This window comes from Pituophis catenifer, unplaced genomic scaffold (assembly GCF_029215685.1).
Source record: "Pituophis catenifer annectens isolate HBS135680 unplaced genomic scaffold, rPitCat1.0.hap2 SCAF_3, whole genome shotgun sequence".
NCBI lineage: Eukaryota > Metazoa > Chordata > Lepidosauria > Squamata > Colubridae > Pituophis > Pituophis catenifer.
This window is the reverse complement of record NW_027256883.1, coordinates 120,329,428-120,342,346: the sequence shown is the minus strand read 5'-3', so window position 1 is coordinate 120,342,346 and position 12,919 is coordinate 120,329,428. Positions and strand designations below refer to the sequence as shown.

General features: G+C 34.7%; 1 protein-coding gene across 1 annotated transcript in view; it reads right to left on the bottom strand.

Moving 5' to 3' along the window:
• Positions 1–706: 706 nt before the first annotated feature.
• The window catches only part of CDC73 (cell division cycle 73), a 120,248-nt gene continuing 108,035 nt past the window's right edge, over positions 707–12,919 (bottom strand). The window contains exons 14-17 of the mRNA XM_070940966.1: positions 10,628–10,789; positions 8,546–8,646; positions 4,266–4,407; positions 707–2,240 (exon numbers count right to left, since the gene is read on the bottom strand). Of these exons, the coding sequence (XP_070797067.1) occupies positions 2,204–2,240; positions 4,266–4,407; positions 8,546–8,646; positions 10,628–10,789 (442 nt within the window). The 3' untranslated portion in view covers positions 707–2,203. The remainder of the gene's footprint in view (positions 2,241–4,265; positions 4,408–8,545; positions 8,647–10,627; positions 10,790–12,919) is intronic.

The following is a 12,919-nucleotide window of genomic DNA, read 5'->3' as shown; positions in this document are numbered from 1 at the left end:
TTTGGTCGGAACTCGATTTGGTCGTGTTCAGAAGCCTTCGTGACCAGAGGTTCTACTGTATATGCAACAAGGCTTTGCACTTGAGTAGTTTTGAATAGAGTGTTAGGAGTTACAGCTGCCACTTCTTCCTCAAAAACAATGAAATTAAATGACTCATGTGTGTACCATTTACCCTATTCATTCTGATCACAAGCTACAGAAATAGAAGTGATTCTTAGATGGATCTGCCTTTCCAATGAAGTAACACACTACTTCACATGATAAGCTCCAGTAGCACTCTGAAAAGTAACATCTTTAAACTATGGTCTTTTGAATTTCTATCCACAGGAGTGGTAGTTTTTCAAATTATAGTTGTATAAAATGTTAAAACCATCACATTATAGTTTTTTCCACATTTGTGGAACTATGTACAAACAACTGTTTTTGTTGTACTCCAACATTTAAAGGTAAGAGCAATTTTAGTTCTTCATAGTGCAAAATCAAAGTGCTGGAAGATTCAATATTAAATTTGATTTCTGAAGCCCCTTTTTATTTTAAAGACATGTTGCATTCCTGTTTTAGTACACCTATCTAGTTTTGTAGTGATTTTCTTTCAAAAATACTATTACTGTGGATTCTCATAACAGAAAAAGCTTCCTGAAAAGCTGAAAACTTTATTCTTGCCGTAACTACAATAAAATTGAAATCACAGTCTCAGTGTACCAGAAATAAATATGAAAAGAATTCAAAGTATCCTAAAAATCATTAGGAGAAAATTTAAAAAGTTCACATTTCATTAGGAAATGTTACATGATAAACCATTTAGAGAATGATCTAAAGCAAAACTAAAGAAGAATATATAGAATATTTTACTTTAGTCAGATGCTCAGCATAAAAACATGGTTTTGGATTCAACTCCCCAACTCCAAATTATTTCATCCCCCCAAATCCAGGTCAAAGTAAACAATTAGGTTAATTCTGTCTGTGCACTGGTATGCAGCATTCAGCAACTATATTATAAAATACAAACATACAGAAATAACATTTTCTTGCTCTCTTGTGCTCCTTTCTTGATCAAGTAAAACATGTTCTTTGGTTACTGATTTTTTTTAATGGAAATGCTGAGCAGTCATTATTGTAATGGGTGAGAATCTACATTTTCCCTGCAACTGAGATATTACATTGAGCAGGATCCTACCTTATAATCAGATTTACAACCTGAGAAGGAAACTTCCTGCTGCATCTTCTTTTTATACCAGTGCTAAGACTGGAAAAAAGCATGTTGATAATGATTGGGTGTACAGTAAAATGTGCTCCTTCTATGGAGTCAAATCTGGTTCTCATATAGTTAAAATAATGTAGTAATACCAATGGTAAAAACTAGTTAACTTCTGGGATTAGAAGAATAAATTTTGCCAATTCTGATCTTTAAAAATCCCAGTTGCCCCAAATATAATGTACTTGTGTATACAGCATTTCATATATACTGGTACTTCAATATGGGGGTCATAAGACAACACAATTTTAAAAGAAATATTTGCATGGAAAATGTTGCACTTCAAATGTATTCATAATGACTCTTTTTACAGTTTTGGTAAATTATGATCATAAGAAAAGAAAAGTTTTCTTTTTCCTCCCTTTTTTCAAAGACAGAAAGAATATATAATACATATACAGGTTGACAATCTGATTAAGCTAAAGCAATCTTCACTTAGCTCAGTTCCTAGAGTTCTTTAGACTAGAAGATAATACCAATAAAAACAAAATGTTTTTCACAAATGAAACAATAAATCAAAGAACCAAGAACTATGCTTAGAAGCGAAGTAGTTTAGAACATCCATCTCTATTTCTATATATACATACACACATAAATTTGTAACCTTCCATGAAAATCAACCTATATTCTATTGAACAAAAAAGTAATTGTAAAAAGTTTGCTAATTTAACAAAATGGGAAAGAAATGGCTGCTATCAAAATATACAATTTGAATTGCAGGCGAAAAGGCTTATGTTATTAAAAAATAGTTTTAAGCAAATCCCTTGCTTGTTATAGAGAAGAACTGTTGGCCTTTCATTGTAACGTAGTGATCCAACAACGTTTTATAAAAGGTTGAATTATGACTTCTTCTTTATCTGTAATAATGTTCTTCACAAATGCTGACAGAGAATTTGTTTTTCCTTTCTGGATCACAATAGTTTTCAAAATGAAATGGCAGTCTAGAATTCAGAATCTTAAGTGGGATTTATGCTTGACCATATACCTGCAACATAAAGGAAAGAAAATCCATATTACCATAACTGGTACCTACATAAATTTGCAAATTGAAGCATGAATTCTCAAAAGGTAAAAATGATATATACAATTCAAAATACAACAATTCAATTAAAATGATAAAATCAACAAAGTATATCCATTTGTGTGAGGGAAGAAGCATTATAATTACATTTAGGTATCATCCATTCTGAAAATGGTATAATGACTAAGTTTGCTATAATGGCTAAGGCATCAGGCTAGAAACCAAAAGAGTGTAAATTCTAATCTCTTCTAGGTACAGAACCAGTTGGGTGACCTAGTACCAGCCACTTTCTCTCAGCCCTAAGAAAATAAGCAAACAGCTTCTGAAAAACCTTGCAAAGAAAATTACAGGGTCTCATCCAAGCAGTCTCTGAGAATCAGACACAACTGAAGAGAAGGAAAAAAATTATCATTCTTCTTTCTTCCTAACATATTGTTTAGAAATACTTTGTTGAACTTTCTATAACAGAAGACTATTATTTCCCAACAAAGTTATTATTAATTTCCATTTAATTTTATAACTTCTATTGTTTTTATTGATGGTCTGAAAACAATTATAAGGGGACAGATAAGATGAACTGGAGTAGCAGTTTAACTGATCTATTTATTTAATAATATTTGTACAGTTCTTCAACCAAAAATCTCAAAGTGACTATTAAACTAGAGGTCAACTGTAATTCTTCAACCAACAATCTCAAAGTGGTTAATAAACTAGAGATAGACTACAATTACCTAGCACAAAAAAAATGTTTCCATTTGTCATTTAAACGAAATTGCACATGGGTCTCTAGGAAGGGAAATCCAAGAACAGTATTCTAGAATAGAAAATTCAATTTACAGTCACCTTTCTGAGACCAATCTTAAATATAGATAGGCTGGGACTCTGTGGATTAAAATTATTTTTGGAAAAAGTGGGGAGCTAGTATTATGTTTTCCACAACTAGTAAAACTTAAATAATGTAGACTGAGTGTAAATGTACATTTGTTTTTATCATGAAATTTTGTATATTAAGGGGAAAAAACTAGCAGAGTTTTATATATAGGGTATATTTGGGATCTGGTATATGATGGGAGAGGAGACTTTTTTTCAGATCCACTATTTTTTAAAATAGAAACTCAATATAAAGCACGTGAAAGTAACCTGATAAAGCATGCAGCATTCTAGAGCAGTCCTTATGCTATACTAGTTTATTGATGAAATGTATTCACATATAGTGAATTAATTCATAATAGGTATTGCAAATAACATAAAACAAGGACTAAGGAAGAACATCATATAATAAATTTTAAAGTGGAGTATTAGAAGTTACAACATATTCAAAAATATTGAAATGTATTTCTTTATTACATTTATACGTCACCCATCTCGCTCTGCAAAATAACTCTGTGAGGTTAATATATAAAATATATAATAATTCATATAATTTAAATTTATACAGGATTCAAAAATCCAATGTGTCATTTTTATTTTATAAATGTATAAAGTCACCTGACTCCACTATGAATCTGGGTTGCAACACAGCTTTTGTATACAGTTTATAAAAATTTTTCTTATCTGTATAGTGATTCCTGATCTTTAGATAACAATACAGTTGTATTAAGGGACGAGTTTGGCTCAGTGGCTAAGATGCTGAGCTTGTCAATCAGAAGGTCGGCAGTTCAGTGGTTCGAATCCCTAGCGTCGCATAACAGAGTGAGCTCCCGTTACTTGTCCCAGCTTCTGCCAACCTAGCAGTTTGAAAGCACGTAAAAAATTCAAGTAGAAAAATAGGGACCACTTTGATGAGAAGGTAACATTGCTCCGTGTGCCTTTGGCATTTAGTCACGCTGGCAAAATGATCACGGAGACGTCTTCAGACAGCGCTGGCTCTTCGGCTTAGAAATGGAGATGAGCACCGCCCCTAGAGCCGGAAACGACTAGCACACTTGTGCGGGGGAACCTTTACCTTTACCTTACAGTTGTATCTTTCCCTTTCAAATGGATATTTACCTGTCCAATGTTTCCCAGAAACGCAGGAACACTGGTCTGTCCAAGTGCCGTTTATGATAACTGAGTTCTAAAACTGTTACATCCCATTTCTGGACATTTGGATCTAGACGAACTTCATCATACTTAAGATGAAAGGCTTTAACTATATGAGAGAGAAGGCAGAAAAATGAAACAATAATTTCCCAAACCCAAATACATTTTGAAGAATTATGACAGAGAAAATAGGAGACTGTGCTGATATCATTTGAAAATGCAACCAGATTTTAATAGAAGTTCCATTTACGTAACAAGGAAATTTCTGGCTATCTCAATGTCTGTGAGGGTGGAAGCATTCACACTTTCATTTCACTTGAATCTAGATAATTCATTACAGCCCACAGAGGAATAGCTTTCCATACAAATGAATTGTTCCAAAGGCCAGCATGATGTAAAGGGTGCCACAGAGGAATAAGACTGGAGATATTCAAACATATCTTAAGCTTACTGGTCAAGCCATTAATTTCTGAGAAAATAAAATTTGTCTCTAACTGATTAAAAATAAAACAAAAGGCCCCTACAAGGATTTCAACTCTCTGTGAAATAGTCCCAACTCCAATTCCTACATCTGGGTTTTTAGAATTCTGTTTGCTTCTTACAGGATTATTCATTGTGGCTTATTTTTATTTTGTCTTTTCATAAAGCAGTATTCCTTTGTTTTGGGGCTGTCTTTTATCATGGCATTTGTTACAGACAGTTGAGATTTTTACCTGAAGTAGAAGTTACATAATATCACTTGCCAAAATGTGGACAACATTTTAGTCAATCAAATGTGAACAGTTTTATTAACTGAATAATATTAACTGAATTATTAACTGATGAATCAAACATAATCAGAGGCTGTGTGCCTGTGCTGCTTCCAAACATATTCCTTCTTCTATATCCTTTAGATTTATGTTAAAAATCAAAATGCTTATTAAATCAATGATATTGAATATTAAATCCTATAGAAAACTATCCCAAAAAAGTATCATGTAATTTTTTCATCTTCATTAATTATCAATTACATGATCAATTCCTATGTTTCCCTTGGTAGTTAAGCTGTGGCTCAAATCCACACTCAGCTATGCAAATTTATTAACTGACTTTGAGCTAGTTACTTTCTCTCAGCCCAACTTGCTTCATAGGATTGTTTTGATAAAATTTTGGGACACATGCTATGAGTGCAACCTTGAGCATCTGGCAGGATAAAAATCTAAGAAATTAAAAAAAAAAAACCTAACACTAATATACATCAACAGTATAAAGACTCATAATTTACATGGCTATATTTCACATTCTCATATAACCAATGAAGAACTGCTGGTACAGAAAACAGCAATGTCAGTCAAGAAACATTTGAATACTATGGTTATAATCCAAAGGTGGAGGAAGAAATAGCCAAAGATTTCCAGCCTCTTCCTTCCAGTAATGGGAGTGTTCTCATAGAATTGTGCTTCGAGAGCTCCCACAACTGATATCCAAACATTGTTTCCAATTCAAATTTGTGAGATGGATCATACCCACATGGGAAAATGTATTAAATGGCAAGATGCACTACAGTATATTACCTATGAATTCAAACCATCAAGACAAAGTATTTGATTATATATACTGTACACACATACACACACACCCCACCTGGGAGCTTAACATCTGATAGCAGATATAGGAAAAGTGGATTTTTTTTTCATTCAAAACTTAAATTAAATATATCAACTTTATGTATTAAGAATATTCTTAGCAATTTTTTTAAGTCTAATCTTATATTCTAGACACCAATTTTCCTTTAAAAAGGAAGTATATTAAATATACTTAAAAGTATATTATCTATATCTAAATGGAGAATGCATGCACTTAACAAATAAATCTATGAATATCAAACAGATATTCTCAGTAGGGAAAGTTTTGTGAATAAGAATCCATCCACAAAAAGTGATCTTCAAGTTCAATAGACTTGCATTAACATGTGATTGTGACTAGACCTTTAAAATGGCATTCAAATAAAACATTTATGTTGGTTAAAATGCCAAAATATAAAAGTTTCCATTCCAAATGTTAACTTCCTCACAAACAGCTGTGAACTAATGGGATAAAATAAATTATTTTTATAGGAGCACACAGTGCACAGTCCACAAATAGAGGGATTAAAGATCAAAAGCTGCAGACCTCTGGCCTAGGATAGGATTTTGGCTAGCATAAATACTGATGTAAGATACTGCAGATAAAATCTAATCAAAGAGTTGTACAATACATTTAGACTTCTTGCATCTCATTGTAATCCTTGCGAAGTTAAAAGTCTTTAAAAGCAGATTTTCATAGTTAAGAATTTAATGCTTATGTTTAAATCATGTTTCCTGGGATAAGTAAGAAGATTGTATAGAACAGGGGTCCCCAACCTTTCGGACCTCAGGGACCACTAAAGTCGTAATTTTAAATCCTGTGGACCACTAATATAATCTGCTTAATGACCGGCTGGGTGGGTGTGGCTAGGTGGTCATGTGATTGGGTGGGTGTGGCCAACTCAATGTCACTCACATTGTGGGGCGCCTTGCTGGCCTCTACTCACCTCTCTCCTGCCAGTCACTCCTCGCCTCTCCACCTGGCCTCCTTAGGGCCCCAACAGGAAGCAGTTGTTGGAGCTAAGCAGCCACCACAAGAAAGAGCTGGCTCAGTTCAAATTGGATCTGACTGAGAAGGAGGCTCAGCAGAAGCACCTCACTCAGGACTATGAACATAGGCTTTCCAAGCAGAGGGAAGACCTGCAGGAGTGCAAGGCCAGGTACCAGTACCTGGAGGCTCAGCGGGCTGAGATGGTCAGCCAGTTCCAGGCCATGATGCAGTCCCACTGGAATGAGGCCCTCTGGCTCCGTGCCACCAACAGCACTTCCCTCCAGCCTTGAACTTGGGGTCTGAAGCAGACCCCAAGTTGGAATTTCTGCCCCCCACCAACCCGCACAAAAAGAAAGGGAAGACTCTCTGCAGCAACACAAGTGTTCATTGCACGTATCCGGCCCAGGGGCCATAGTTTGAGGACCCTTGATTTAGTGCAATATAAAAAAATGCAAATAATTTTTCTGCGGACCGCCAAAATTTTCTCATGGACCACCAGTGGTCCACGGACCACCAGTTGGTGTCCGCTGGTATAGAACTAAGAAAGTTTGTTGGCATTCAGAATGCCCTTTGATACTGTAATTCAGTTTAAAATGACCCTGAGGAATAAAGCAGAAGGCAGGTAACAAGGTAGAGACTTGCATTTTGTGAAGAAATATGAAAAAGATATATTATAATTAATAACAATGTCAACTGTTGGGTTAACAGCGTTGACAGAAAACCTGAAGCATTAGCCTCAAGGTTAGATTTGATGATTGTCTTATCACTGATGTAGAGTTGGGGTTCTTTATGACTGCTCGTGAATCTTTTCTATCTACTGTATAATTCTTTGGCCATCTACTGTTGGGGATCTTCTGTTTGTCTTTTTTAGAGTATTTCAATAAAGAAATTTTGTTTTAGGTCTCCACTGCTTTGGTTAATCTTTCAGGGGATTGCTTTTTTCAATGATTTCCTCTTCTTTTTTTTCTTATTTTTTAAAGATGTCAGTCTACAATAAATTTTGTAATTTGATATAGGTAAACATGCTTTAAAACCGTGGTAGTCTTCATATTAGAAAGAAGTAGTTTACCTTTGCTAACATTTGATTTCATTTTTGAAGGTCAAGAGCTACATATTACTAGCAACAAACCTCAGAAGTGGTTTGGAGATAATATTTACATTATTATCATTTCAACCTTCTCTGTGTTTCTGTTTTCTAAGGATGATTACTGGTACTTGCTTTATGATAATAGGAAAACCCCACAGAGGTTACTTACATCTTGGTTCTTTTTTCACTTCTTAGCCTGACTTCTCAATTCTCAATCTGACTGGTTCTATTGCATTCAATAGCTAGGTTAAAATTCAAGATCAGCCATAGATGCTTCCCAGATGGCTCTGGGCCAGTTAGTCTCTCTGAGCCCAATTTATCTCACAGGTTTTTTTTTAAAGGAGTGTTATGTACATTTCCTTGCACTCATAGAAGAAAGATACAATATAAACACAATAAATAAATTAATAGAAGCTGGACTGCAAGCTGTGTTTGCTAACTAACTGAATATTTAATGAGACCACAGCAGTTTTGACAGTACCACCAGACTTTAACATCAAGACATAATAAAGATAATTTATGAATGAATACACTGCATAAAATTACATCAAAGTAAAAACCTTACTTTTTGCAAAAATATCCACAGGTGATCCATCAGGTAGTAGCCATGGCCAGCCCTTAAATTGCCAGGCAGGACCTTGGACAAACACAGCCACAACACGATCCCTAAAATATAGGTATAAAAAGAGAGAGATGCACTCAGATTTCAGTCACAAAAACTTCAGTAATGGATTAAGTGGAAGAACGAAGCTGTTATCCTAAAAACATTAATATTTTTTGTTCTTGTTTCAAACAAAAATGTTTTGTTCATAAGTCAGTGCACTTATTCAAATGTATCCTGGTTTTGTTACATTTGAGAACATTGAAGATTAAACTACTGACTCAAAACATTATTAAAACAAACAAACAAACAAACAAACAAACAAACAACCAAACAACCAAACAAATGAATCCCACCCCCCACCCCCCGTAAATTTATAATCTTAATTCATATGATAAGTGAATTGTTTGTTTTTTTTTGTGTGTTTGTGAATCACTTTGAAATATTTTTCCTTGATGGCTAGGATAAAAATATTATAGGTAAATCATTACAAAAAAAAGTATTGAATTTGGAATAGTGAAATAATGAGCAGAAATTTTTTTTGGAGCTACTGCAAAAATGTAATGCAATGTTTTTTGTAATTTGGGGAAAGAGAACTCAACTTTCTTTTTGCCAGTTGAGAATTGCAGTTCAGGGACAGAGAACTGCAGTTCTACTAACTCAAAGAAACCCAGCAAAATGCTATAAAGCTCCTATAAAGCTCAAAGTTTAACTATGCAGTTCTCTATCATGCTACAGTATGCTTTTAACTTAGCCATGTTCCAGTTGATGTTCACAAAGGTTCCAGGTATAAGAAAGCAGTATTATAGGAAGTTCTTCACTTACTACCATAATTAGGACTGGAAACTAAGTAGTGTAATTGTTAAGTGAATGATGCCCAATTTTATGATTCTTTTTTTTTTTTTATCATTAAGTGAATCATACAGTGATTAAGCATATTTGGCTTCCCTCATTGACTTTGTCAGAAGCCCTCTGGGGAAGGTCACAAATAGTGATCACATGATCCTGGGTCACTGACACAGTCATAAATCTCGGCTGTAGATGTTACCTAACCTGATAACAAAACATTCGGAAACCAACCTACAAGCTCAGAGTGTTGTGGTCTGCCAGCTGCCAGCCGAGCTGGTGGCAGACTTGGATGATGAGGAGGTTGGGGAAGAACTTGGGCCAGTTCTGGAGCCTAGAGAAGGCTCTGATGGATGGTCAGCATCGGACACAGAGATAGAGCCAGGGTCGTCCAGCATTTCCCAGCCACCAGAGAGGCAGCTGCCTTTGGAGTCAGAGATGAGTTTGGAGGAGGAACAGCTGTGGCCTGTTCCAGATGCACAGAACAGATAGGAGAGGTGAACAACGGAGGACAAGGAGTCAACTCGGGAAGCACAACTAATGTGGATGCTGAATGGCCCCTCCCTGGCTGGGGAATAAATAGGAGGAAAGGGGAGTGATGGTCGTAGCAGACAACCATTTGCATTTCTGGCGATTTTGCTCATTGTGTTTCCTGCGACAAAGACTGCCTTGCCAGAACTGAGGTTTGTTTATTTGAACTGATTTAACTTGCAGCCTTTTGGCTAGGAGCTCATGGCCTTGCAATTATTGTAACAAGCTGATAAGGCCTATTGCTTTAGTTAACCCCTTGCAGGACTTTTGCCTGGACTTTGTGGGTGAATGCCTTTAATTCACAAGGTGTAAATAAAGAGGGGTTTTTCTGTTTCTTGCTTCTGCGAAGACCAGGACAGATCACGGAGAACGAGCATTCACCCTCATCCTATACAAACAGCATAAACACATGCGCTTTGCCAAATGTCTGAATTTTGATCACATGACCACAGGGATGCTGTGATGGTCATATATGTGAGGACTGAATGCAAATTACCTTTCAGCACTATTGTAACTTTGAACAAATTATGCATGTAAAGAGGTTAGCAGATGGCTCTGTATCTAAAGTAAAATATTCAGGATAATGACTAATAAATTATTTACAACTATATTGATTTTAGATTTGGTTGAGGAAGACAACACCAATTGCAACAAAACGCTCTCTCTTACCAATCTTGAGGCATGAGTTTAAGAGGCTGATCAACTACACGATATGGCACTGTAACACTGACTGTAGTTCCACCAGGCTGCATTTGGTCTTTCCTTCTTTGTATTAAAGTTTCATTCTCTCGCTGACAGCCTTGCTTTTTCTTTTCATCAGATGGTACAAACCTTAAAAATAGAGGTGGTTAAAGAATTAATACTGTAGATTGGTACTGACTTTATATAGTCAAAGTAAAAACCTACTATGGAAATAATTCAGGAGGTGGATTGTACTGGACTATAAAATGATTTTGATTTCTGATTTTTTAAAAAATGTCCCTTGATAAGTATTGAACAAATCAAGTAACATCATTTCAATTATCTACAAGTTACTATGTTAAGTCTCCTGGAGCATAAACCATTAAGAAGTCAAACAGGTAGTCTTCGACTTATGCCCATTAATTTAGCAACTATTCAAAGTTACAACAGCACTCAAAGGAAGTGGCTTACAACTGGTCCTTGCACTTACAATCATCGCAGCATCTCCATGGTCACATGATCATAATTTGGATTCTTGGCAACGGGTATGTATTTATGATGGTTGCAAGATCCCGAGATCTTATGATCACCATTTGCAGCCTTCCTAGCCAGCTTCTGATAAGCAAAGTCAATGGGGGAAGCCAGATTTGCATAACACTTGCATAATTTAACCTAACAATTGCAGTGATTCACTTAACAACTGTGGCAAGAAGTTTATAAAACCAGGTGCGATTCACTTAATAGCCACCTTGCTTAGCTATGGAAATTCCCAATTGTGGTTGTTAAATCGAGGTCTACTTGTATTGTGGACTAATTTATCAGGCTAAATTTGGTGCTAATGAGACTTGGTTTAATAAATTTTATGTCACAAAGTCTTTTAAGATGGCACTGTTTCAACTAAGGAAAAGGAAAGTTAGGTAGCCTAGCAATAATCACTGTTTTAGGCTGCTAATATTAAGGTTCAGTTTAGCAGCAGATTCTGCTCAGTGTCAAAGTAAGCACAATTTCTAATGAATAACTATTAATTTATTTAAAAAATATTCAACTTTAGTATCATCCATGATGGCAAGAATAGTGCTAATGGGTTGATTTATAGTTGTTTTTTTTTCCAATTTGGACATTCAATTGTTCATGAAATTTGTTTAAAAGTTGGAAACTCAGATTAGAGGACAATATCAACACTATAGTAGCAAGATACAAATCTATTTACCTAAGAATATGTTTTATGGAAATTGAAAGAGTATGATTCTACTAAGATCTTTATTAATATAAAAAATAATTATGTGTGCTATGAAGAAAAAGACAACCTCCTACTGCCAAACCTTTACATATATTTTTGTAAGTGCAACAATGCTAATGAGTAAACATAAACACTATATTTAAACAATGAAATTTATTGCATTTGTTTGCTTTTGAAAGTAATAAATAGCTTCTCTTTAAAGATAGTCAATTCTAACATAATCATAACTAAATGCCCTGTTAATTTCCATCGGTTTAACTAAAGAAATTTATCAGTATAGGCTAATGCTTGTGGTCTGCTGCTGATGTTTCCAAACAAATATGAGTTAAAATAAGAAAATCACACACTCTAGACTGCCATGCCTTTTCAATATGAAATAAATAAAATAGGTTTTGAGAGACTGGTATAATGCAAATAAAATCATGCTACTGAAATAAGAAAAAACCCCTAAAATGTTGAAAGATCATTTTAATATATATTTATATTTGGGGAGCAAACATGCCATCATATGAGAAGAAACCTCTTGTTTTTAAGACTTCCTTTTTTCCTAATCACCTTCAAGATATCTTAGTAGTATTTCCATGGCAATGCAACTGAAATTCTTCTGTGTGCAAATAATGGAGAGATAGCAATTGAGAATTCAGCAAGTGGTTTCATATTTTATTAATTTTGCTTTTGTAATTTATTTATACTGAAAAAAGTTGTGAATATTTTTGGCACCAATCCACCCTATCTCTTATATTTCTGGTTGTTTTCTGTATATGTAACACAAATGATTGTGAAGATCAATTTATCAATCATAAAATAAAACAACCAAATGTGAATTTATTCAGACAGGGAACGCCAAAGACCAAATAACTCTGTTATAACTTTCCCATGTAAATTTCTCAAACTTTATCTTTACAATAATTAAAGCTATGTCTACTGCTGATTTACTGTAATTAGCTTTTAAACAATGATTTCAATTCGAATTTATATCCTAAAACTACATATAACTACAAGCTGGTCCCCCTATCAGATCAGGAAATTATTTTATTTTA